The sequence below is a fragment of the Oryctolagus cuniculus genome, chromosome 13, assembly GCF_051225735.1.
Source record: "Oryctolagus cuniculus isolate XC-2025 breed Fujian yellow rabbit chromosome 13, ASM5122573v1, whole genome shotgun sequence".
NCBI lineage: Eukaryota > Metazoa > Chordata > Mammalia > Lagomorpha > Leporidae > Oryctolagus > Oryctolagus cuniculus.
In genome coordinates, this window is record NC_142879.1 from 100102714 (window position 1) to 100130448 (window position 27735).

General features: G+C 39.3%; 1 protein-coding gene across 1 annotated transcript in view; it reads left to right on the top strand.

Moving 5' to 3' along the window:
• Positions 1 to 27735, top strand: part of LOC149122803 (uncharacterized) — a 104184-nt gene that overhangs the window by 38578 nt on the left and 37871 nt on the right. Inside the window, exons 10-14 of the mRNA XM_089311845.1 lie at positions 10842 to 10912; positions 11243 to 11336; positions 17327 to 17479; positions 20363 to 20445; positions 20619 to 20712. Coding sequence (XP_089167971.1) covers positions 10842 to 10912; positions 11243 to 11336; positions 17327 to 17479; positions 20363 to 20445; positions 20619 to 20712 — 495 coding nt within the window. The remainder of the gene's footprint in view (positions 1 to 10841; positions 10913 to 11242; positions 11337 to 17326; positions 17480 to 20362; positions 20446 to 20618; positions 20713 to 27735) is intronic.

Sequence of the window (27735 nt, forward strand, 5' to 3'; positions counted from 1 at the left end):
CCTCCAGGACTATATTGAATAGCAGTGGTGAGAGTGGGCATCCCTGTCTGGTACCAGATCTCAGTGGAAATGCTTCCAACTTTTCCCCATTCAATAGGATGTTGGCTGTGGGTTTTTCATAGATTGCTTTGATTGTATTGAGGAATGTTCCTTCCAAACCCAGTTTGCTTAGAGTTTTCATTATGAACGGGTGTTGTATTTTATCAAATGCTATCTCGGCGTCTATTGAGATAATCATATGGTTTTTCTTCTGCAGTCTGTTAATGTGGTGTATCACATTGATTGTCTTGTGCACATTAAACCATCCCTGCATACCAGGGATAAATCCCACTTGGTCTGGGTGGATGATCTTTCTGATGTGTTGTTGCATTCTATTGGCAAGAATTTTATTGAGGATTTTTGCATCTATGTTCATCAGGGATATTGGTCTGTAATTCTCTTTCAGTGCTGCATCTTTTTCCGGCTTAGGAATTAAGGTGATGCTGGCTTCATAGAAAGAATTTGGGAGGATTCCCTCTTCTTCGATTGTTCTGAAAAGTTTGAGAAGAATTGGAGTTAGTTCTTCTTTAAATGTCTGGTAGAATTCAGCAGTGAATCCATCTGGTCCTGGGCTTTTCTTTGTTGGGAGGGCCTTTATTACTGATTCAATTTCTGTCTCAGTTATGGGTCTGTTTAGGTTTTTGATGTCTTCCTGGTTCAATTTAGGTAGGTTGCATGTGTCCAGGAATCTATCCATTTCTGATAGGTTTCCCTGTTTGGTGGCATACAAGTCCTTGTAGTAATTTCTGATGATTCTTTTTACTTCTGTGGTGTCTCTTGTTACATTTCCTTTTTCATCTCTGATTTTATTGATTTGGGTCTTTTCTCTTCTTTTTTTAGTTAGTTGGGCCAATGGGGTGTCAATTTTATTTTTTCAAAAAACCAGCTCCTCGTTTGGCTGATTTTTGGAATGTTTTTCTGGATTCAATCCTGTTGATTTCTTCTCTGATTTTAATTATTTCTCTTCTCCTACTAGATTTGGGTCTGGTTTGCTGTAGGTTTTCTAGATCCTTGAGGTGAACAGAAAGCTCATCTATTTGGTGCCTTTCCAATTTCTTGATGTAGGCACCTATTGATATAAACTTTCCTCTTAACACTGCTTTGCTGCGTCCCATAAGTTTTGGTATGTTGTGCTGTTATCCTCATTTACTTCCAGAAAGTTTTTGATTTCTCTTTTGATTTCTTCTATGACCCATTGTTCATTCAGGAGCATGTTGTTCAATCTCCATGTGTTTACATATGCTCTAGGGATTCCTGAGTTTTTCATTTCCAGCTTCATTCCTTTATGGTCTGAGAAGCTGCATGGTATGATTCTAATTCTTTTGAATTTGCTGAGACTTGCTTTATGGCCTAGTATGTGGTCAATCCTAGAGAAGGTTCCATGTACTGCTGAGAAGAATGTAAAAATCTTTAGCTGTAGGATTGAAAGTTCTGTATATATCTGTTAGATCCATTTGGGCTATAGTGTCGTTTAAATCTACTGTATCCTTGTTGATCTTCTGTCCTATTGATCTGTCTATTTCTGAGAGTGGAGTATTGAAGTCCCCCAGTACTATTGTATTGGGGTCTAAGTCTCCCTTTAAGTCCATTAACAAATCTTTTAGATAAACCGGTGCCCTGTAGTTAGGTGCATATACATTGATAATTGTTATATCTTCCTGTTGAATTGATCCCTTAATCATTATGTAGTGTCCCTCTTTGTCTCTCTTAACGGTTTTTGTGGTAAAGTTTATGGTGTCTGATATTAAGATGGCTACGCCTGCTCTTTTTTCATTTCTGTTGGCATGGTATATCTTTTTCCAGCCTTTCACTTTCAGTCTGTATGGATCTTTGTTGGAAAGATGTGTTTCTTGTAAGCAGCAAATAGATGGGTTTTGTTCCTTAACCCAATCAGCCAATCGGTGTCTTTTAACTGGACAGTTCAGGCCATTCACGTTCAATGTGACTAATGATAAGTGGTAACTTTGCCCTGCCATTTGCCAAAGATAAGTTCCAATATATGCTTTGAATTCCCTGTGATCTTTTGCTGTGAGGTTTCCTTCCTTGGTTTCCTTCCTTTACCTTCTTTCATATTGATGACCGTGTTTCTTTGTTTCTGTGTGTAACACATCTTTAAGCATCTTTTGCAGGGCTGGATGAGTGGCGACAAATTCTTTCAATTTCTGTTTGTTATGAAAAGTCTTTATTTCACCTTCATTCACAAATGATAGCTTTGCAGGATATAATATTCTGGGCTGGCAGTTTTTCTCTCTTAGTACCTGGGCTATATCTTGCCATTCCCTCCTAGCTTGTAGAGTTTCTGATGAGAAGTCAGCTGTGAGTCTGATTGGAGATCCTCTGAGAGTAATCTGACGTTTCTCTCTTGCACATTTTAGGATCTTTTCTTTATGTTTCACTGTGGAGAGTTTAATTACAACGTGTCGTGGTGAGGATCTCTTTTGGTCGTGTTTATTAGGGGTTCTGTGGGCTTCCTGTACTAGGATTTCTCTGTCCTTCTCCAAACCTGGGAAATTTTCTGCTAATATCTCACTAAAAAGGCCTTCTAATCCTTTCTCCCTCTCCATGCCTTCAGGAACTCCTAGAACCCGAATGTTGTTTTTTTTAATAGTATCCTGAAGATTCCCGACAATATGTTTTAGATTTCTAATTTCCTCGTCTTTTCTTTGGTCTGACTGTATCCTTTCCTGTTCTCTGTCTTCTAAGTCCGATATTCTCTCTTCTGCTTCTCCCATTCTGTTTGTAAGGCTCTCTATTGTGTTTTTCATTTGATCTATTGAATTCTTCACTTCAGTCACTATCCCAGTTTCCTGTTGTACTAGTTGTTTCGTTTCATTTTGATTCCTCCTTAATATTTCATTTTCACGAGAGAGATTTTCTATCTTGTCCATTAAGGATTTCTGTAGTTCAAGAATTTGTTTTTGAGAACTTCTTAATGTTCTTATCAATTTTTTGAGATCTGCTTCTTGCATTTCTTCTATCTCATCATCCTCATAATCTTGAATTGGGGTGTCTTTTTCATTTGAGGGCTTCATGGTGACTTCCTTGTTTTTATTACCTTGGTTTTTGCGTTTGTTATTTGGCATATTGGAGATATTTGGTTTCTTCACTGTGGTGCTTTTTCTTGTTATACTATGACTCTAGATTAAGTGGACTATCTGTTTTTGATGGAGCCTTAGGGCTTGAGATGGGTGTGGCCTGAGAGCTCTGTTTGGTGTGCCAAAGGTGACATTCCCAGGTTGGGCGTGGTAAACCTCTCTCTCTCTCTTTCTTTCTTTCTTTTTTTTTTTTTGATTCAAAAGGGAAGTTATTCTGCACAGCTGAACGAAGTTGGAGGTAGTTAGCAGGCAAATGATATACCCACAGGAGCCAGAGATTGGAAGCTCTTTCCCAAGGACCACACAGGGAATCTGTTCGGCCCTCAGAGTGGGCTCAAATTCTCCTTCAGTCTCCCACTGGGTTGCCAAAGTTACGGAATTGTAGCGTCTCTGGAGAGTGCTCACGTGAATTCCGTGAGTTCTCTCCCCCACCGTCTCTTTTTTCACAGTCTCAGTTCAGTAGCACCACAAATTTACTAGGTCCTAATCTCCTGTTAATTTGCCCCGCCCAGAGTCAGGTTTTTCTGCTAGGCTCAGGGCCGGTGCAGACCTGAGGTCGCTCTGCTTATGACGTATGTCCAAGATGGCGCCTGCTCTTTGTCTTGCTCGCCCTTGAGAGGTGAGCGGAGAGAGAGAAACCCGTGTCCGTACCAGTCACCTTTTTTTTTTCCCCTCTCTCTCTCTTCCAGTTAGCTTGGTGAAGTCCCCCCCCCCCGGGGGTCGTTCCCTCTAGTCTCCTCTCTCCGCTTGCCTGCCGGTGTCTCGGGTTATTGAGGTTCGGCTCACCTCGCGTTCCAGCGCTGGTGTGTTGAGTCTGCCGCTGGTGTCCCGAACTGTGGGCTCCCACGCTCTCCACGCAGGTCCGCTCCCCTTCCAGCGCCGATGTGTGGACTCGGAGCCCTGGACGTCCCAAGTCTCCCCGCTGTTGTCTGTGTGGCACGCACTCCCCTTTGAGCACTTGCGAGCAGACCCTGTAGCTTGCGCAGCTCGGTCCCGTGGCTCGGCTTCCGCGGCTCGGTCCCGCGGCTCGGCTTTCGCACAGTGGGCGACCTTGTTCTCCCAGTAGGTCCTCCGATTCACGACCACTGGATCCAGAAGAGTTTCCTCTGCAATATTTTCCTGGTTCTTTTTTCTGAGGCTACCGTAACTCCCCTTTTATTAAACTAAATTTTCCCGGACTATCGGTGCGCGCCCTCACTATTCCGCCATCTTGGCTCCGCCCTCCCTCCATAATCTTGAATTGGGGTGTCTTTTACATTTGAGGGCTTCATGGTGACTTCCTTGTTTTTATTACCTTGGTTTTTGCGTTTGTTATTTGGCATATTGGAGATATTTGGTTTCTTCACTATGGTGCTTTTTCTTGTTATACTATGACTCTAGATTAAGTGGACTATCTGTTTTTGATGGAGCCTTAGGGCTTGAGATGGGTGTGGCCTGAGAGCTCTGTTTGGTGTGCCAAAGGTGACACTCCCAGGTTAGGCGTGGTAAACCTCTCTCTCTCTCTCTCTTTCTTTCTTTTTTTTTTTTTTGATTCAAAAGGGAAGTTATTCTGCACAGCTGAACGAAGTTGGAGGTAGTTAGCAGGCAAATGATATACCCACAGGAGCCAGAGATCGGAAGCTCTTTCCCAAGGACCACACAGGGAATCTGTTCGGCCCTCAGAGTGGGCTCAAATTCTCCTTCAGTCTCCCACTGGGTTGCCAAAGTTACGGAATTGTAGCGTCTCTGGAGAGTGCTCACGTGAATTCCGTGAGTTCTCTCCCCCACCGTCTCTTTTTTCACAGTCTCAGTTCAGTAGCACCACAAATTTACTAGGTCCTAATCTCCTGTTAATTTGCCCCGCCCAGAGTCAGGTTTTTCTGCTAGGCTCAGGGCCGGTGCAGACCTGAGGTCGCTCTGCTTATGACGTATGTCCAAGATGGCGCCTGCTCTTTGTCTTGCTCGCCCTTGAGAGGTGAGTGAAGAGAGAGAAACCCGTGTCCGTACCAGTCACCTTTTTTTTTTTTCCTCTCTCCCCCCCCCCCCGGGGGTCGTTCCCTCTAGTCTCCTCTCTCCGCTTGCCTGCCGGTGTCTCGGGTTATTGAGGTTCGGCTCACCTCGCGTTCCAGCGCTGGTGTGTTGAGTCTGCCGCTGGTGTCCCGAACTGTGGGCTCCCACGCTCTCCACGCAGGTCTGCTCCCCTTCCAGCGCCAATGTGTGGACTCGGAGCCCTGGACGTCCCAAGTCTCCCCGCTGTTGTCTGTGTGGCACACACTCCCCTTCGAGCACTGGCGCGTAGACCCTGCGGCTTGCGCAGCTCGGTCCCGCGGCTCGGCTTCCGCGCAGTGGGCGACCTTGTTCTCCCAGTAGGTCCTCCGATTCACGAGCACTCAATTCAGAAGGGTTTCCTCTGCAATATTTTCCTGGTTCTTTTTTCTGGGGCTACCGTAACTCCCCTTTTATTAAACTAAATTTTCCCGGACTATCGGTGCGCACCCTCACTATTCCGCCATCTTGGCTCCCTCCACCTTCTGCATTTTTGATATTAGCCATTCTAACAGGTGTGATGTTCATTGTAGCTTTGATTTTCAATTCTCTGATGGCTGGTGATATTATTTATTGACTATTTGTGTTTCTTCCTTGAAGAACTGCATTCAGTTACTTCACTCATCTTTTAACTGGATTGTTTTGTTGCTGTTCTTGTTATTGAATTTTTTATATTATGGATATTAATCTTTGGTTGGGTAAGTAGCTTCCAAATATTTTCTTCCATTCTGTAGGATGTTTTTCATTCTGTTGATTGATTGCCTCCTTGGTTGTGTAGATGTTTCTGTATTTGATATAACCCAATTTGTCTACTTTCCTTGTTGCTCTTAGAGTCATCTCCAAAAAATATTTGTCTATACTAATTACAGATTTTAAGACCATGATGAAGTCAAGGGAATTATTCATGCTTAAAGGGAGTATTTTGAAATTGATGTTCTATTAAGTGGATTACCTTGAAAGTTCATTTTAGAATTTGATGATGAGTGATAAGATATCTCATAATACTTTTCCTCTGTAGATTTTTCTGTATTCTAGTTGGTACTATTTGAATTCATGCCAGTTCTATTTAAATGTAAAACTATTTCACTCTCAATTTATGTATTCTTATGACTTAATTCTTTAACAGCAGCTCCTTTATATTAAGTTCAGATTTGGTACAAATATGGTGAATTTTACCGATTATATTTGAATCAATTTTCTCTCAGGTATTTATGATTTTCTTAATTTAAGCATTTTAGCAAAGAATTTGGTTATTATTTTCATTTCAGGGTCCACCACAAATATAATTGTAACTGTCTGTGGTTACAATAGATTCCCATTTTCAGTTTCATGAGAGCTAGCCAATTTCATGAAAAGCAGTTGTGGGGAGAATAGGCAAGAGGGTTATAGGAGCTGAGATCAGGAAAGAAGGTGGAGATGAGGCCAGCTAGGCTTTGAATGTCATTGAAATTTTAGTGCTGTTCTGAGATAGGAATCTCTTGGAAGGATTTAAGTAGAGGATTGAAAGTGAGAGAATCTCTGATTTTATTTTGGTCTATAATGCAAATGAGGGAAATTGTTCAACACTGTAGAAATTACTAGCTTCAGTTATGAAGTATGTTGTCTATGGAATATGTATCACTTTTATGCCATCATGAGTCTGAAAAATTGAAGAGAAACAATCACAAGTCTGTTTGTGACCATTTGTATGTAACTTAGAAGTAAATATTAAGACAATTTGATCATAAAATGATTTATAAAATAGTAATATAAATGTCTTCTCAAGAAGTGGTGAGCCACCTTCATCAATGGGCTGATAACAAAAAGCACATCCTGTATCAGAGCAGTGACAGGAGGCTGTAAGAATTTACTGCTTTAAGTCAGCAGATGAAATAAAGTATATAAAGAAGATATTAAGGGAAACCCAAAGACAAGTATATATGAAAATTAGCATGTCAATGAATTCTATACTGGTTAAAGAATGTGCACTAGAATAAAAATCACAGTGAACGTAATTTTTAAAAAAATATTTTATTATAATTAAGACAATTTTGTCAATATGATAACTTCTTACACCATCTTATTCTGCCATTTTTCTTACACTTAAATTCTTTCTAAAGATAGTATTTATATTTGAGAATGTTGCAGATTTTGCACTAGTCCTCCTAAAAGTTGAGAGACTTTATCATCTACATATTGCCATTCAACTTCAAAACTTTTTGCACCAAAATTGACTTATCTTTAAGATCATTTCCCACAAACTCTTTTTTTTTTTGACAGGCAGAGTAGACAGAGAGAGAGACAGAGAGAGAAAGGTCTTCCTTTGCCGTTGGTTCACCCTCCAATGGCCGCCGCGGCCAGCACACTGCGGCTGGCGCACCGCACTGATCCGATGGCAGGAGCCAGGAGCCAGGTGCTTTTCCTGGTCTCCCATGGGGTGCAGGGCCCAAGCACTTGGGCCATCCTCCACTGCACTCCCTGGCCACAGCAGAGAGCTGGCCTGGAAGAGGGGCAACCGGGGCAGAATCCGGCACCCCAACTGGGACTAGAACCCGGTGTGCCGGGCCGCTAGGCGGAGGATTAGCCTAGTGAGCCGCGGCACCGGCCCCCACAAACTCTTAAAGATTTATTGTATTTTACTTGAAAGTCAGAGTTACACAGAGAGAGGAGATGAAAGAGAGAGAGAGAGAGGGAGAGGGAGAGGGAGAGGGGGGCAGAGAGAGAGAGAGAGGTAGTCTATCCGGTGGTTCACTCCCCAATTGGCTGCAACGGCTGGAGCTGCATTGATCTGAAGCCAGGAGCTATGAACTTCCTCCAAGTCTCCCACATGGGTGCAGGGACCCAAGGGCTTGGGCCATCCTCTACTGCTTTCCCAGGCCACAGCAGAGAGCTGCACAGGAAGTGGAGCAGCTGGGTCTGGAACCGGCGCCCATATGGGATACCAGCACTTCAGGCCAGGGCATTAACCCACTGCGCCACAGTGCCGGACCTTCCACAAACTTTTAAAAATGCTGTTTTGAACACTCTTATCTGTATAGTTCATGTAACACCATAGAGCTCACCTATCCAAATAAGTGTAGCTCTGTGTCCTTAGTATATTCCCAGAGTTGGATAACCAGCACCACAATCAATTTTAGAACAGCTTTTAACATCCTGAGAGAAAACCTTCTATAATTCACCCATCCTGCCTTTAGCTCCTATCTCTTCCCTAGTCCTTAGGCAACCAAATATGTACGTTTAGTGTCTCATGATTTGCCTGATGTGGATATTTCATTTAAATAAGGTCATTCCTACAATATGCAGCCCTTTATGACTGATTTCTTTCACTTAACATTTCCAAGGTCAATTCATGGTATAGAATCTATCAATACTTCTTATTATTTTTCAAATAATATTGTACTGTGCAGAATACAGTTCTTTGTAGGAATTATTCATTCATCAGTTGATAAACATTTCATCAGTTGATAGAACACTGTTTCCATTTTTTGACTATTATTAACGCTATTGCTATGAACATTCATTTCCAAGTTAATGTATGGAATATGCTTTTTACTTCTCTGCCTGTGGACGCCAGTAAAGTGAATGTCTCTGGCCAGTTTCCCCCCCCTTCCTCCTTTTTCACACTGCTGTTTTAGTTTCTGTTGATCTGTACTCATTGTATTCAGACCCTACTCCAGAGGTCCTTTCACTGATGGGATGTTCTGTGTTCTCATTGATTTTTCTCTTTTCAGTACTTGTCATCTAGTTTATGGAGAATAATGTGGCCTTTAAGTTTATATTGCTTTTACTTATCTGCATAATAGATAATTTGTCTACAGTGACAGTTGTGCTGTAAATTTGCCTAAGTGGACATATGTGATATAAATGTGTAGATTGAAAATGTTACAGTTGGACAGTTAAGTTAAAATTAAGTACTTTGTGCCATTCCATCTGTGTTTCTTGAGACACTGACAGGAACATTATGAGTGAATGAATGAATGAATGAATGAAGCTTTTCTTCTAAACACATTTTAGGCAATTAAGTACAATATTCAAATACTTAATCCTGTTTCTGGAGAATTGTTCTATAAAATGCTAATGCTCTACTCACTGGGAGAATATAAAATCTGAAGTTTGCTTCCCTTTATTATATAGCCAGAGCTGGGACTCGTAGCTTTACAGCTCTTTACCAGTGGAAAAGTCATACATTTTCTTACACACCAAACCATGGAGCACCACTCTATCCTCAGATTGCTTGCTAGAGCAACCTGAGAATGAAGAGTGATTTTGGAAATTTGATTTAGCTATAGAGTCTGGTCTTTTCATTAGTACATTTAGGCCAATTTTTATGGCCATGTAAGATATGTGCTACTCGAATTCGGAGTCCTGTTTATATTGTATTTCATTATTATTGCCCACTGAGTTTACAGAAAAAAGTAATTTTTAAATTATAAGTTGCAGGCCGGCGCCGCGGCTCACTAGGCTAATCCTCCACCTAGCGGCGCCGGCACACCGGGTTCTAGTCCCGGTCGGGGCGCTGGATTCTGTCCCGGTTGCCCCTCTTCCAGGCCAGCCCTCTGCTGTGGCCAGGGAGTGCAGTGGAGGATGGCCCAGGTGCTTGGGCCCTGCACCCCATGGGAGACCAGGAAAAGCACCTGGCTCCTGGCTCCTGCCATCGGATCAGCGCGGTGCGCCGGCCGCAGCGCGCCATCCGCGGCGGCCATTGGAGGGTGAACCAACGGCAAAAGGAAGACCTTTCTCTCTGTCTCTCTATCTCACTGTCCACTCTGCCTATCACAAAAAAAAAAAATATAAGTTGCATAAAGGATGGGTGGCTAATAAAATTAATGAAAGCTTTATAATGAGCTGGCAATGTATTCTAGGCCTCATGCTCCCAGTTTGCTGCCACTTTGGTATGAAGGATTCAGTACCACTTTATAAGAGATCACTTCTATTGCTACGCTCCCCTTCCCAAATATGTCATTTTATTCAAACATGAATTCAATAATAATAATGCTATTGAAATATTTCCCTGACTATGTGACACATCTTCTTTGAAGTTCTTTACATATACCTTTAATTTAATACCTCCCACTTTCAAGTGAAGTAGACACTATTATTTCCATTGTACAGGTGAAGAACTAACACAGGGCAAATGAATTTGCTGAAGGTCACACAGATAGTGGAGCCAGAATCCAGGCACTCTGGCTTCATTGTTGGTGTGGCCACTGAAAAATTCCATTGAACATTTGTTGTCTATAACATCATGTTAATTTTTATGATCTCTGGGATACCAATGGTCATTTGCACATATGAATATTTAAAATTATAGTTGATTTCATAGTACTTGGATTTCAAAATTATAGCTATTTTCCATAAGGTAATCTTCCATTCCTTTAACTGGCCAATATTGTAAATCTGAGAATTTTTCTGATAGAACATAATCAAAACCAAGTCTACTCCTGTGTCATTTTCTTGAGCAGAAGACTATAAACTTTCTGTAATGGCCCAGACAGTTCTGTTTTAGATTTGAGGTCATAGCATCCCTGTTGGCACAACTCAGCTTTGAAGTTATAGCATAAATGTAGTCATGAATAAGATGAAAAGGAAGAGTCATTGCTATGTTCTAATGAAATTTTAGTCATAAATCCAGGTACTTCCCAGATTCATACCAGATACTGGTAAATCTCATGTTTTTTTTTTTTTTTTAATTCTTTGTTGTAGTTCCAAGAATCAGAAGATGAACAAAAGGCGGTGGTACAAAACACTGAGAAAATTCAGGATCATCTGGAAAAGTATAATTCAAACAACCATTCAAAATAACTCGAGTCTTTCTAAAGCATATATGCTATGTACTATGAGAATTATATCATTTTAAACATAAATACATCTGAGTAAAGCATGGAAAACTTTTAGCATTAAACTATTCTGAAATGCATAGCTTTTGCACATTATCCCTAAATTTTGTGCATTATTGACAAAGCAACATAGAATAATGATATATTTGCCAAGAAATTGACTTCAAATTTCTAGAATTTGCATAATAACACTTTCAGATATTTATTCTGAAATATATTTTCTTAAATTGATCTGTGAGAATCATTAATTTAAAATATGTATTTTAGGCATGATCAGGAAAATCGTGAGTTGAAAGATACAATACTAAAGCAAGCAAGGGAAATTAAAAATCTTCAGGAAATCCTTTTCAGACTAATTTCAGTAAGTCAATCATTCACCTTTTGTCTACTATGTATAAGGCTACTATGGGAATTGATAATAACTATCTCTTGGAGTCCCTGCTAATTGTTAATATATTTTGGCATGCCAAGAAATGACAGCAGCGATGCAATCTAGAATTCTGAATATTTCATAATCTAAAGCAGTGAGATTTTAAGACTAAATTATTGTGATGTTGTAAGTTATATTTCCTTTTTTTTAAAGATTTATTTATTTATTTGCAAGTCAGAGTTACACTGAGAGAGGAGAGGCAGAGTGAGAGGTCTTCCATCCGGTGGTTCACTCCCCAGATGGCCGCAAAGGCTGGAGCTGCGCCAATCTGAAGCCAGGAGCCAGGAGCTTCTTTTGGGTCTTCCACACAGGTGCAAGGGCCCAAGGACTTGGTCCATCTTCTGCTGCTTTCCCAGGACATAGCAGAGAGCTGGATCAGAAGAGGAGCAGCCGGGTCTTGAACCAGCACCCATATGGAATGCCAGTGCTTCACGCCAGGGTGTTAACCTGCTGTGCCACAGCGCAGCCCCAAGTTATATTTCTTTTATTAAAAGATTTATTTGAAAGGCAGAGATACACACACACACACACACACAGAGTGAGAGGGGGAGAGAGAGAGCGAGCGAGCAAGCAAGCAAGCTTCATCTGTTGATTCACTCCCCAAAAGAATACAACAACTAGGGCTGGACCAGGCTGAAGCCTCTAACCAAGAACCAGGAGCTTTATCCAGGTCTCCCACATGGGTGTACGTGCCCAAGCTCTCATGCCATCCTCCTCTGCTTTCCCAGAAGCCTTATCAGGGATCTGGATCATAAGAGGGGTGGATGGGACTCAAACTGGTACCCATAAGGGATCCAGCAGTGTAGGCATCAGCTTAACCCACTATGTGACAACATTAACCTCATAAACTGTATTTCTTAACAAGAATGGATACTAGGCCTTTGAGTGGACTTTTTAACCCCAAGAAATATGTTTTTCTCTTTGTATTTTAAAATGAAAGAAATATCATGGGATACATAGCAATGACTATTCCTGCAGGGCCTTGTAAAGTTACCTAATGCCCTGAGCACTGCAGATTAAGAAATCAACTTTTTCCCCATTAATCTATATCAGCCTTTATTTTGACTTAGGTCAGTCTCAGAAAAGATGGCTGTGTAGTCTAGGATCCTAATTTATTGATGAATAGTCAATGCTTTACAACTATTTATAACAAAAACAGTATTCCCTTATCCTTCATGTTTTCCTTTAGTAGGGTATAAGGTCACAAGATTGTATGAAGCACTAATATGGAACAATGAAGTAGTTGTTTCTACTAATTAATTGTCTTCAGGCACAATAGCTAGAGTGCAGTTGCATTATACAGATTCACATGCTTGTTTGGTTTAGAACATTTGTGGTGTTTGATCTCTCGGATGTCTTAGGAAAATTGAAGGATTGTTTTTCTCTAGACCTGTAAGAACTCAGTTCTATACATGTGAAATGAAAGCATATTGGTAAGGGGACTTTTTCTTTTTTAAGATTTTATTTATTTGAAAATCAGAAATAGAGAAAGAGAAGGAGGGAGGGAGGGAGGGAGGGAGGGAGAGAGAGAGAGAGAGAGAGAAAGAGAAAGAACTCTTCCATCCACTGGTTTACTTCCCAAATGGGTACAATGGCCAAGGTTGGGCCAGGCCAAACCCAGGAACCAGGAGCTGCTTCTATATCTCCCATGTGGATGTAGGGGTCCAAGTACTTTATCCATCTTCTGCTGCTTTCCTAGGTGCATTAGCAGGAAGCTGGATTGGAATTGAAGCCCCTTGGTCCTGAACCAGCACCTATATGGGATGTCAGTACTGCAGATGGAGGCTTAACCTTCTCTGCCACAGTGCCAGTTCCTATGGGACTTTTTAAAATGCCACAAGGCATCCCTTTATAAAATTGTACAGAAATATGTTAAGCAATTAGACATTCAAAAATTGGTTGTAGTACCTAATAGCTGTTGAGCTGCTTCAAAGTAAGGAGAGGTTTCCTGTACATTCCTGTATAAATGTTAGAAAATGTCATTGAATTATTAGTTATTTTGAAATCTACCCTATAAATCAAAAGTTTAATAAGAAACAGTTTTCATCCAACTCATTGGAACGTAAGTTTTCCAGAAAGTTCTCATCCCATGAGTCCCTCTACCAGAGAATACCCAAGTTGAGATATTTCATTGACACAGCTGTGGAGCAGTGGATCTGAACTGGGATAGAGGCAGAGTCTGGTTGACTCCAATTGACCTACTTGAGTGTACATCTGAACGGAGCTTCAGGAGACTCAGAAGCTCAGAAGGTCATATCTGTGGAAGAGGAAATCATTCAAAAGAAAGTGGAGAAATCCATGACTTGACTTTGTGAAAGCTTTGCATTAAAAAAGAAAATCAAGTGTGTATCCAAGATGACTGAGTAATGAGTAGCCTCACTAATGTCGGTCACAGTAACAGTCACAGTAACTGGAACAAAGGAGCCTGTCATTCTCAGGGCAATGAAATTCCTGTGGAGAAGTGGCAGAACACAGACTCCTTGAGGCAGTTAGGGGAGAGAACAGATACACCACTGTCATCAGTGACTGCCACCGGACATCCCTTGCATCTGTGTGACTGACTTCTGGTTGGGAAACACTGTCTTGCTGGGATAAGATAGGAAGAAGATGCTGTGGCTCCCACTGTGAGCAGCCCTAGCCATGGGAGAATTTCACAGTCTCCACTGACTTCAAGTCCAGTCCAGGGATCTGACTGGGATCTGAGTGACTAAGTTGCTCTGAAAAGGGAAGGCACATTGCCCCCTTCCATTTGCACAAGGGAAAAGCAGTGTTAGGAGGGAAATCTATAGCATTAAATGTCCATATTTTTTTAAAAAGGTCTCAAAATGTGTTCTAAGTATGCATCTTAGAGATTTAGAATATCAAGAACAAACCAGACATTAGCAGGAGGCAATAAATAAGAATCAGAGCAGAAATAAATGAAGTTGAAGCAAAAAACAATATTAACTATTAACAGAACAAAAAGGTATGTTTTTTGAGTAGATAAATCTTTAGCCAAACTACCAAAATTACAAAAAAAAAAAAAAACCTCAAGTAAATAACATTAGAGGTGAAAAAGTAGATGTTAAAGCTGATACTATTGAAATACAAAGGCTCATAAGAAACTGCTTTGGGGCTGGTGTTGTGACACAGCAAGTTAATGTGTGGCCTGCAATGTTGGCACCCCATGAATAGCAGTATCAATCCTAACTGCTCTACTTCCAATCCAGGTTCTTGCTAACGCACTTGGGGAAGCAGTGGAAGGTGGCCCAGTTTAATGGGCCACTGTCACCCGTATGTGAGACTTGGGTAGAGTTCCTGGCTCCTGGCCTCCACCTGGTCCTGGGTTGACTTTGTGGAACCATTTTTGGAGTGAAGCAGCAGATGGAAGATCTCTCCCTCTATGAGCAACTGTATGCTAACAAATTGGAAAACCTCAAAGAAATGGGTTAATTCCCAGATACAGAAAGCCTAAACAGATCCTTAAGAAGCAATGAAATTGAAAGATTAATCAAAAGTCTGCTATCAAGGAAAAGTTCAAAACCTGATAGATTTACTATTGAATTCTGCAATACATTTAAAGTGAGACTAACTCCAATACTTTTCAAACTATTCCAAAATATTGAACAGGATGTAGTTGCCAAACCCTTTTTGAGATCAGCATCATACTGATTCCAAAACTGAACAGAGACACAACATGAAAAGACTACTACAGACCTATTATCCTTGATGAATATAAATGCAAAAATTCTCGACAACATACTAGCAAAGTGAATCCAACACTACATCAAAAAGATTGTATGTCACAATCAAGTGGAATTTTTCCTAGAAATGAAAGAGTGGTTCAGCATTCATAAGTCAATAAACAAATAATATCAACAGAATGAAGAACAAAAACCATTTAGTCATCACAGCGAAAGCATTTGATAAAATTCAGCATCCTTACATAAAAATGTAAGTTAGCTATAGATGCAACCATACCTAAAAATATTAAAGCTATATATGATAAATCAACTCTCAGTATATCATACTGAATGGGGAGAAGTTGAAAACTTTTCCCATCATATCTGGAACAAGACAAGTTTGAGTACTTTCACTCTTATTCAATATAGTGTTGGAAAAATTAGCAAGAGCAATTAGGAGAAAGAAAGGACATCATAATTAGAAAGGAATAAGTCAAAATATCCGTATTTCCAAATGACTTGTACGTTGGAAAACCTAAACAATCCACCACAAAGCTGTTAGAACTGATCAAACAACTCAGTAAAGTTGAAGATACCCAAAATCAAGATACATAAAACTAGCTTTTTTACATGCCAGTAGTAGAACTCACTGAAAGATAAGTCAAGAAAGAAATCCCACTTACAATAACCAACCTCAAATAGTAGGAGTAAATTTAACCAAAATAATTAATTAACATGAAAATTACAGAATGCTAATGAAAGAAGTTATCAGGGACACAAGAAAATGCAAAGATGGAAGATTTAACATCATTGAAATGTTTATACTCCAGGCGGCACTGGCACACGGGTTCTAGTCCCGGTCAAGGCGCTGGGTTCTGTCCCGGTTGCCCCTCTTCCAGGCCAGCTCTCTGCTGTGGCCTGGGAGTGCAGTGGAGGATGGCCCAGGTGCTTGGGCCCTGCACCCCATGGGAGACCAGGAGAAGCACCTGGCTCCTGCCATCGGATCAGTGCGGTGCGCCGGCCGCAGCGCACCGGCCACGGCAGCCATTGGAGGGTGAACCAACGGCAAAAGGAAGACCTTTCTCTCTGTCTCTCTCACTGTCCACTCTGCCTGTCAAAAAAAAAAAAAAAAGGAATGGTTATACTGCCTAAAGCAAGCTACAGATTTGATTTGGGGAATTTTACCAAATCTACATTGGATTTAATTCTGTCATTGGCATTTATGATGTAGTTTGAACATTTTTACAAATAATTTGCTTTTTATTTTTATTTCAAGGATGAGTTCCTATCAATGGGTATAATTTCTCCAGTACAAAGATAATTGTAGCTGTCTGTGGATTGTTAATTTGGCATTGGATTCCTGTTTTCAGGGACATGAAAGCTGGCAGAGTTCATGATTCACAGTTGTGAGAGCAAAGGAGAGAGTTGTAGGTGCTGAGGTCAGGAGGAAGCTAGAAGCAATATTTGCATAGGGCCTAAGAAGCTATTGGAAATTACTTTTTTAAAAAATTAGAAATCTGTTCAAAGGATTTGAGCGAAGAATTGACTGTGTGAGGAATTCTGATGTTACTAAAAAGAGGAAAATAGTTCAACACTGTAGAATTATACCAGCTCTAGATACTAGATACGCATTGCTCTGTGATACTTCAGTAGGTTGTTAAGTGTTGCAGATTTATCAGGACAGAGATAGAGAACTGAGTGTTGGCTAATACATTACTGATTGTGCAGGGAGATAACACCTTGTGTCTTACCTGATTTCAATAATTAATAAAAATGTGTACAATTGAGGAAAAGAAGGTGAAGTGATATATGTGGTGATATTACCTAAAGTACAGATGCTGCTTGTCATTTGATATGGTGATTCCCTGGTAATCTCATTGCTAAATTGAAAATGCAAGTCAATAAAGTGTGTAACACACTGGACTTCCTCAATATGCTAGCTAAGTGGCACGTTACACTCTAGAGTGTTCTTCATTTGTCCTTGTGTTTGTGTGGTTGACGGGGAGCTACAAATCACTACTGCTGGCTAGCATCCTGAGAGAAAATAGTGTGGCATATTGCTAGTTCAGGAAAAGGTCAGAATTCAAAGTATGTGTCCTATGGGAATGTTTATCACTTAATTGCCTTCCTAAAAAAATTGAAAAATTGTAAGTGAAGCCATCACAAAAATCAGACCAGTTGTATGTATCTTTGAATGAAACATAACCATTATTTAACAATAAAGTGACTTATAACATGGTAACATGCATATCTTATCAGGTAGATATGAAACACCTGCAGCAGCAACAGGATTACATTGAGAAAAGGCAATGTAAATCAGAGGCATCGCTGAGAGATATGGCACAGTTTTACCTCAAGTTAAACAGCAAGATGCAGGATATAATGAACAAGTTAGATGAAATCGTCAGAAAAGTATGTATGATATCTAGCATGTCAATAAGAATTCTAGAGCTTAGAGTTTCCAGATACAAATATCATAAGACCCTGCTTTATTTGAATATGAAAATCTTGGCACAATTTTATCATTATGCACTTACTTCTTAAACTCTGACATCCACTATTTATTGTTATATTCTTTATTAAAATAATACTGTTAAAAACTTGAGGAATATATATCATTTTTCACAGAAAATGCACATTTTTCTCAATATTTTCAGTGATATCAATTGTCATGATAAAACAAGGCAGATTGAATCAGAGGATAAAATTTAGCAGAATTCTCAAAAAATACATTTCTTGTTTCACTTATGTGAATGGATACAAAACCTATGTTTATTGATCCTGTGTATTTCAGAATAAATTTTCAAAATACTTTATACTATGCTAAAATGCACATTTTAAAATATTTTACAGTCTAATTGAAAACCCTGTTTATCATTCACATATATGTTATTTATACACATTATAAGTGTGTATAATATATGTTATCTATACACATAATAAATGTCCATCTTTATGCATGGAATATTCATATCATGTGTAGTCTGTACTTCCAAAATTTAAAATTAAGAAAATTATTAATATCCTGCCGTTGGAGTTTTAAAAACTGATTTATTGTGATATAGTGGTGCTTCACAAACTTCTGGGGATATGTGCAGCATGTATAAGGTATGAATTGAATTCACACATTTTACCTTGAAACTGACATCTCTTAAGCCTACTTTTTGCACAAATGTTTTTATGACTGCTCATGTATTTCACCTATGTAGACTTCAACCATTCAGATTAGTAAAATTCAATATCCATAATAGGTTCCCAAAGTGGGATAATCATCACCATAATCAGTTTTCAAATATTTCAGTCACCATAAAGTAAAACTCTGTGTCACTTATGCATCACTCCTTCAGTCCTTTTTTCTTCCTTTTTCCTACAAAAAGGAAGTGTTTTTTCTCCAGATTTGCCTGCTATGAACGTTTCATATACATAGAGTCCTACAGTATGTGGCCCTTTATGACTGGCTTTTTTCACTTAGTATACTAATTTCAGGATCCATCCATGGCATAACATTTATCAATACTTCTTTTTATTATTAAATAACATTTTATTATCTAACAGAGTATAGGTCTGCTGTACAAATTGTCTGCTCATCAATGCATGGACATGTAGAATGTTCCCACTGCATGCTGCCATGGACATTCATTTCCAAGTTATTGTATGGACACATTCAATTATTTCATTGGATTTAATCCAACTTGGAGTTAATTGGGCCTGTTTTCTCATTTCTCCACCATTCTTCATGCTATCCTGTCTTTGTTTCTGTTCACCTAAACATATTTATCCAGACCCAGCCCCAAATTTCCCTTTTGTCAATAAGCTTTTCCTTCTGTCACATTTTGACCTTACACTTTTCAATATTTGTCATCTAGTTTTTATGGAACAGCATAGACCTTACTTTTAAACTGCTTTTATTTTTATTCATGGGAAATAATCTTGTCTGAATATAAATTTTCCTCAGGGGATTTTATCTGACATGGATGCCACCTATCTTTGTGTTGATTGAAAATATTTTAGCTTATCAATTGTTAGACTAAAAGTATAAACAATTTATATCATTTCAGAAATTTATTCTTTTTGAACATGTATTTATTTATTTGAAAGGAAAATTCAGATAGAGGGAGAAGCTGAAAGAAAAAGAGATTTTCTCCAACTGTTGTTTTAATCACCAACTTTCCACATTTGTTGGGGCTGGCCAGGTCAAAGCAAGGAGCATGGAACTCTATGCAGGTCTCTACGTGGGTGGCATAGGCCTAAACACTTGGGCCGTCCTCTGCTGTTTTCCCTGTCAATTAGCAGTGAGCTGGGTCAGAAGAGGACCAGCGAGGGCTGGAATGCCAGCATCACAGAGGCAGCTTAGCCCACTGTGCCACAATGCTGACCTGCTGAATTTTCTTCTTTGAGGCATTGACATAAGCATCATGAATAAAGCTTTAAGGTGAAGCTTTTAAAGTTTTTAAAGTTGTCCTTTAAGCAACAAATTATAAAATCAAAACACTTGATTGCTGTAGAGGAGAACTTATCTATCAAAAACTCAGTCTATACTCAGTAAGAAAAAAAAAAAACTATTTTCTTTCATGAACTAGCCAGAACTGGGATTTATTGTTTTATAGCTCTTTTTTCTGCTGGCTACAGATTCACTAATAGGCCCAAATGTGTACTGTTAGGCTATCTACAGAGTGCTTGTAGGGCAGCATAAGAATGAATTGATTTTGGAAACTTCATTTAGCCACTGATTCCAATATTTTCAGGTCTGTTCTTTGAGTCTGTGTCTTACAGTCTGCAAGGTATGTGCTACTCAATCTAGGAATCCTGTTTCCATTATCATTACCCAGGAAGTAGTGCAGAGAGTAAGTGATCAGTAAATTATAAGATGAAAAAACACTGGTGGCTATTGAAATCACTGACAATTTTATGCAGTACTGGGGAAGTAGTCTGGCCGCCTTCTTCCCCATTGGGAAAATAGCAGAAGATGGCCCAAGTGCTTTTAAATTGTGAAAGCAAGGGTTAAGTGTAATTTGTATAAAAGACCACTTTCATTTTCATGCCACCTTTTTGAAATGTCAAAAATTTTTCAAAATATGAAATGAGTAAGAACAATTCTTGACCAGATCATATTATTTTAGTTATTGGACCGAGTGATGTCTGTTGGCAAGTCAGCTTTGCAGTTACAGCATGAATGTTGCCATGAACAATATGCAAATGAAGAAGTGTTGTGATTTCCAATAAAATTTTAATGGCAAACCAGGTAGTGAGCAGTTTGTACCAGGTGCTGGTAATTTTTTTAATCCTTTGTTTCAGTTCCAAGTATCAGAAAATCTACACCAAGGAGTGGTAGAAAATGTAAAGAAGACACAAGATTATCTTGAACACTACATTTCAAGGTACTATGCAAACTAGCTTGAGTCCTTATAAAGCACAGTAGCCATGGACAACAAGAAACAGGCCATACTTTTCAAATTTTAAGAATTTACACAATATTGCCTTCTGATGCTTAGTCAGAAATTATGTGTATGCTTAGATTGATGGGTGAAAATATTTTCCATGTACATTGTAGGCTTCAATCTGAAATTTTGGAAATGAAAGATATCGTCAAACTGCATGCTGGCAGTATTGAAGAGCTGCAGAAAAATCTGATAAGACCAAGTTCAGTAAGTCAGTCTCTTAACCTCTGTCACACTGAGAAGGTGTTTCTGTATCTTTGCTAGGAGATTGGGAAAATATTTTGCCTAATAAGACAAGTCTCATTGATAAGTATATTTTCTGTATTTATACAGATACTATTTGCTACTACCAATGCAAATCTGCTAACCCTTGTAGAAGGAATGGACTGAACTCATAAAATTGTTTAAGTAGTCAGATTACATTTTAAAATTCTAATTGTGTTACATTAGAAAATAATATTTTGTTTACAGTGGATCTTTTATATCCTTTGATCAGTTGATGGACATTTCCATGATTTCTACCTTTGGTCTACTGTGAGTAGTGTTGCGATGGTCATGGTTGTAGAAATGTCACATGGAGTCCCTAGTAATATTTACAGTACCTTTTGAAGTGTGAATAAAGTCAAGTGATGACATGGTATGGAATTCTGAATCTCTGGTTAAAATCTAAACTCTTCATTGGGATTTAATAATAAATTTATTTGAGAGTGTAAGTTGTATTCCTTATCCAGAATGGATACATGCTTTTTCACCACAAGGAATGTTACATCTTTGGGTTCTTAAAAGCAAATAGGTGTCATTGGTTATCTAGAAATGACTACTCTGGCGTTATGGCCTTACAGAGTTTCATAATGCTCTGAACACTGCAGGTTCAGAAACGAACTTTTACCTGTTAGTCTACGTTCATCAGCCTTTATAAGGACTTAGTTCAGTCTCTTAAAAGATAGATGTGTAATCCAGGATTCCAACTGATGGATAGTGAATACCATATAAAAATTTATCAAGTAAAACAGGATTACCCTGTCTTTCATGTCCTTCTTCATAAAAATTACTCTCACAAGATTACATGTAAACACTTATATGGAAGAATGAGATTGTGGATTTTACCAATTAGTTTCTTTAAGTGACAATAGAGTGCTGTTGCATTGTGCAGGTATTTATATCTACAGAACAAGAACATTTGTGTTGACCATTTTTATGAATTAGGAAACATTGAAACATTCTTTTACTCTAGACTTCCAGTAAATTAGTTCAAACTATGTCCATGACAGGGTGTTGATGATGGATTTTTGTGGATAAGAATGCCAGATGTCCCTTTACCTTAATTGTCATACAGAAATATGAGAAGGAATTCAACGTTCAAAACTTTGTTGCAGTGCCAAATAGCTATGGAGTTTGTTAAAGATGAAGGATTTCTTATAAATTCTTGGAGGAATTAGTTAGGAATATGTCATAGAATTATTTGTCAGTTGGAAATCTTGGTATCAAATGTTTAATAAGAGTTGGTTCTACCCACTCAATCAGTAGCCACTAAAGTTTTCCAGAATGCTCTCATTAAATGATTTTTCTAACCAGAGAATTAGGAATGTGTTACTTCGACTCTTTGTATTTCTAAAAGGACATATCGAGAAATGACTACTCCAGCACTGTCTTACATAGTGACAGAGCATTCTAAGCACTGCTGGTTCAGAAACAGACTTTTCTCTGGTAGTCTGTGTTCATCAATATGTATAAAAACTTAGTTCAGTTTTACAAAATATTGAAATATGATCCATGGATTCCAATTTATAGGTGGATAATGAATACTGTATAACTATGTACAAGAGAAACAGGGTTATCATTCATGTCTTTATGTCATAAAACTTGTGATCACAAGACTGCATGTAAACACTGATAACTGAGCAATGAGGTCACTGATTTTACTAATTAGTTTCCTTAAGTGACGATGAATAGATGGCAGTTAAATTATACAGATCCTGTTATCTGCAGATGAAGAACATTTATATTGACTGCTCATGTTCACAAATTAGGAAACACTGAAAGATTATTTTTTTCTAGATCTATAAAAATTAGTTCAAAATAGATGACATGACAGTATGTTGATAATGGGTCTTTTGTAGATAAGAATGCCAAGAGATGTCTACTTTATTACCATACAAAAATATGTTAAGGAGTTCAACATTCAAAGTTAGATGCAGTACCCAATAAGTTGAGTTTGTTCAAATAATGAAAACATTCTTCTAAATTCTTGGAAAAATCAGTAATTTATCATGGAAAAAAAGAAATATTATCATTTTAAAATTTATTCCAGGAATCAACTGTTTAATAAGTTTCTTACCCACTCAATCAGTGGCCCCTAAAGTTTTCCAGAATGTTCTCATTTCATGTATTCTCTACCAGAGAGTTAGGATATTATTTCATGGACACCATTTTGTAGTAAAAAGTATGAATTGGGAACTATTCATAGCTCTGCATGACTCCAATTGATATAGTTGAATGTACATCTGACAGAACTTCAGAAGACTGCCTTAGGATCATAGCTGTATGCAAGAGGGAAGTACTCAAAAGAAAGCAGAGACAGACTATAATCTGAAAGTTTTGCAATAGAAAAGAAAAGCAAAATGTTTATGCTGGCCAAATTCATAACACTGAGAGTGGTCCCAAATCAGAAAATAACACTATCCTCAAAGACATGCACGTAAGAATCAGCATAGAATATAGAGGATTAGCTGTCTACAATAGTGATCCACATTAAAGAAGTATTTATGAGCATGTATAAGAATAGGGAGGGAGCACACTGATAGTCTGGGAAAAGATAGTTTAATAAAAGTGGAGATACTGTAGTTTCATGGAAGAGTTAGGGAAAAAACTGCAAAGGAAACTCTTCTGGAACTAGTGGGACATGGTGGACCTATGTGGAGGGCACGGGCACCCACAGCTCGGGACCCCAGCCACTGAGTCTCGGCAACAGCGCTGGAAAGGGAGGTGAGGCGAAACCTCAGTAGCCAGAGACAGGCAGGAAAGCAGCAGGAAGAGCCTAGAGGGAACGAGGCTTGAAGCCCCATGGGGGAAAGTTCACCAGGCTAACTAGAGGAGAGAAAAAAAAAATAAAAGGGACTGGTATGGACACGATTCTTTCTCTCCACTGACCTTACAAAGGTGAGCAAGTCAAAGAGCAGGCGCCATTTTGGATATACATAAAAGCTGCGCCACCTCAGGGCTGCGCCCGCCCTCAGCCAGACAAAAAACTTGATTCTGGTGGGGAGAAATAACAGGAAGTTAAGACCTAGTGAATGTGTGGAGCTTATGAACTGGCACTGTGAAAAAAAAACTGAGGGTATGTGAGAAAACAGAATGCCTGAGATGTGAGTACTCAGTGGGAGACGCCACAAACTCAGTAACCTTGGCAACCCGGTGGGAGATTGCAAGGGAATCTGAGCTTACACTGAGGACTGCACAGATCCTTTGTGTGGTCCTTGGGACAGAGCACATGAATATTATACCCACAGGGGCTAGTGCTCACTGATTGCCTTCAAAAATAGCTCAGCTGTGCATAATTACTTCCCTTCTGAATAAGAGAGAGAGAGAGAGAGAAGATTTACCACACCAAACCTGGGTGTGTCCACCTTTGGCACACCCTTAAACCTTAAGAACTGAACAGAGCTCTCTGGCCACACCCATCACAAGCCTCTAAAGATCCACCAAAAGCAGACAGTCCACTTAATCTAGAGTCATAGTATAATGAGAAAAGCCACCACAGGGATGGGAGAGGGAGCGGGAGATGGGATGGTTGCGGGTGGAAGGGTGATTATGGGGTGGGGGGAAGCCGCTATAATCTGTAATTTCTTTTACACTGCCATAAATGTTGAATAGTGATACATGTATTGTTGTGCCTGAGCGAGTGCTGACAGAGGAGCGCCACACACTGAAAAAGTTTTTAAAGTCCTTTATTGCCGGCGGCCGAGAGTGGGTTCATACCCCAAAGAACTCTCAACCCCGAGGCCCAAAGCTACAGGGTTTATAAAGGCAAAAACTGCAAAATCGGGAGGGGGAATACATGGTTGCTAAGATCAAAAGAGAGTACATAGTTACTGGGGTCAAGATAACCTAAGACCTAAGTGAAATTAATATCCATTATAATCTTGACAATACCAGTTACAATCTTAACAATTATCAATTATGATCTTGACATTAATCCAATTATTAGTTTTAATTATATGTAAGACATAGACAAATCACATCTTTATCATTAACCCAGGTGCAACCTTTCTACTTTCAGGCTTGAGCAATCATGCTAGGGGGTTTCTGTGCTCTGCCAAGGGTGATGTAGTGCACTGACTGCTATTGTCCGACTATTTGAGATCATAGTTTCAGACCAGAGTTTCATGGGGGGGGGTGCTTTCCCAGATGCAGTCTCAAGGGACTCCAAAATGGAGTCCCTAGTGTCAAGGTGCTACTTCAGTATGATTCTGAATTTCAACTATAATCCTAACTCTTCAGTGAGTACTTGAGGATGAATTATGTTGATACTATGAATTTTATTCCTAATCAAGAATGGATACGAAATTATTGTGGGAGCTTTATTTTCACCATGGAATATACTTCCTCTGGATTTTTAAAAGAAATAGTTGTAAGAGAAAAGATAAAAATGACTACTATGAGGCCAGCTCAGTAGGCTAATCCTCCACCTGTGGCGCCAACACACCAGATTCTAGTCCCCGTCGGGGTGCCAGATTCTGTCCCGGTTGTCCTTCTTCCAAGCCAGCTCTCTGCTGTGGCCCTGGAGTGCAGTGGAGGATGGCCCAAGTGCTTGGGCCCTGTACCCGCATGGGAGACCAGGATAAGCACCTGGCTCCTGCCATCAGATCAGCCTGGTGCACCGGCCGCAGTGACCGGCTGCGATGGCCATTGGAGGGTGAACCAGTGGCAAAGGAAGACCTTTCTATCTTATCTCTCTCACTGTGCACTCTGCCTGTCAAAAAAAAAATTAAAAATATATGGCTTTGCAGAGTGACATAGTGCTACCACGACAGCATGTATAAAAACAAGCTTTTCCCCTACTGTGATCATCAACCTTTGCACTGGCTTACTTTATTCAGTTCATATCAGTGTACAATGGCTATTAAGCTTGTTCATAATTCTTGAGGTATTTTCTGTAAATTCTTGTAGCAATGACTTAGGAATATGGCATAGAATTATTAGTCACTTTCAAGGGTACCCTCTCTGTCAAAAGTATAATAATCAATGGCATTTGACCAACTCAATAGCAACTAATTTTCCAGAAGGTTCTCATCTCACGAATGGAGATTCTCATCTACCAGAGAGTAATTGGGTTGATATATTTTATGGACACAACTTGGAAGAGAAGAATTTGGATTGGGAAATAGAGATATCTGACTCATGCCTCCAAATAATATAGTTAGGTTTATGTCTGAAGAGAATCTCAACAGACTGCTAAAGTTGTATCTATGGCAGAGGGGATTCCAACGAAAATGGAAGTGACCCATAATTTGATGCCTGTGAAAAGTCTTGCATTAGAAAAGAATTTCAACATGAAGTATGCTGGTCAACATCCTAACATATCTAGTATCAATATTAGAAACCAACACTAGGATCAAAGACACATCCTTTAGAATCATTAGCAAATGTACTAGACTAGTAGTCTGCAAAGGTAATCCCCATCAGGTAACGGTTTATGTGGGTATAGTTGAAGATTTAACCTATGAGAAATGAAAGAGAAGTAAGAAATGGCCTGAGCGATGAAGTGAGGCCTAGACACTCATAGAAAACTGGCACAAACACCAGTGCTAAAGATAGCGGTTGCTATTTTGAAAATAAAAAATGAAACAAAGACTTAAACATGTCAGATGCCTTCAGACTAGAGGGTGGTTGCAGCTTAAAGGACCTAGGGAGGAGTAAGGATGGAAACCAAAAGGACTCCAAAGAGACTGTGAGTGGAAGCCTGAGGGCCCTTGAAGACATTTACAGGGAAGAGTATAGATTAAGCAACTTCAGGTGAAGCATTGAGACTTAAGGAACTTTTGAGACAGACTTAGAAATGGAATACGAAGAGTGGTTGAGTAGAATCCAGCAGTCACTGCATTTAGAAGTGAAGTGGGCTTATAGGAGCCAAGAGAAAGTTCTAATCACTAATTGCTACTGCTGCTGTGGATGAAAGCAGTGGAAGCACTAAACAAAGCATGCTGGATATGTCTCAAAAATATTGCATTGAATTGTACCCTTGGAAAACATATTTAGGGCCAGGGAGTTGCACAGTCATCTGTGTGACCCCACAATTATCTGTGTATCACATGGGACAGTACAGAAAAAAAAACGCACAAGAATCAAATATGGTAAATGTTTGTATTTTATAGAAAAGGTAAACTTTGTTTAAAGTTAGGTCATTAATGTCAAAGGAAAAAAATGAAACTTCTAAACACGGTTAAGAAATGATCTTGTTTATCTCATCCTGAAATCAGGTGAAGATGAAATATGTAGTAAGAATCAAATGTGAATTTTTCCAAAAATCCTATTAGTAGCATTTGATTTAATTAAACCTTGAATATCTTGAATATTCAAGTTTTTGGACAAACATTCCTTGCATATTCTGTAACTCTTAAGATCCTTAAGGTGATGTTGAGGTACCACCTTAAGATTTTATGAGGCCTTGACAATATGTGATGGTCTCAGTCTTTGTGTCATCTTTAGACCACATTTGCCTGGTAGCACTCTGCATTTTATTTTTTCCCAGAAACCACTCATGTAGAATCACGCAGAGATTTGGTATGTGGGGATGTCGTAATTCAGATAGATACTTGAGCCCAGTAAGTTGTAGTTCCTTTATATTTGTTAGTCATCTTTTAGCTTTGCCTCTGAAATCAATTTTACTGTCAGCTGTTGTGTAACAAGAGGCCCCTTTCTTCTAGGCTTTGGAATCATTTTCTCTTTGAAGTCTTCCCTGTAAATGTCTTCAAGGGCCCTCAGGCTTCCACTCACAGTCTCTTTGGAGTCCTTTTGGTTTCCATCCTTACTCCTCCCTAGGTCCTTTAAGCTGCAACCACCCTCTAGTCTGAAGGCATCTGACATGTTTAAGTCTTTGTTTCATTTTTTATTTTCAAAATAGCAACCTGTGGGGAGCAACTCAGACTAGACTGTTACTCAAATTAAGACTTATTCCATGCATCTGCTCTCCCACAATATGGCGCTGGGAGAGGAGGAAACAGCTTCTAC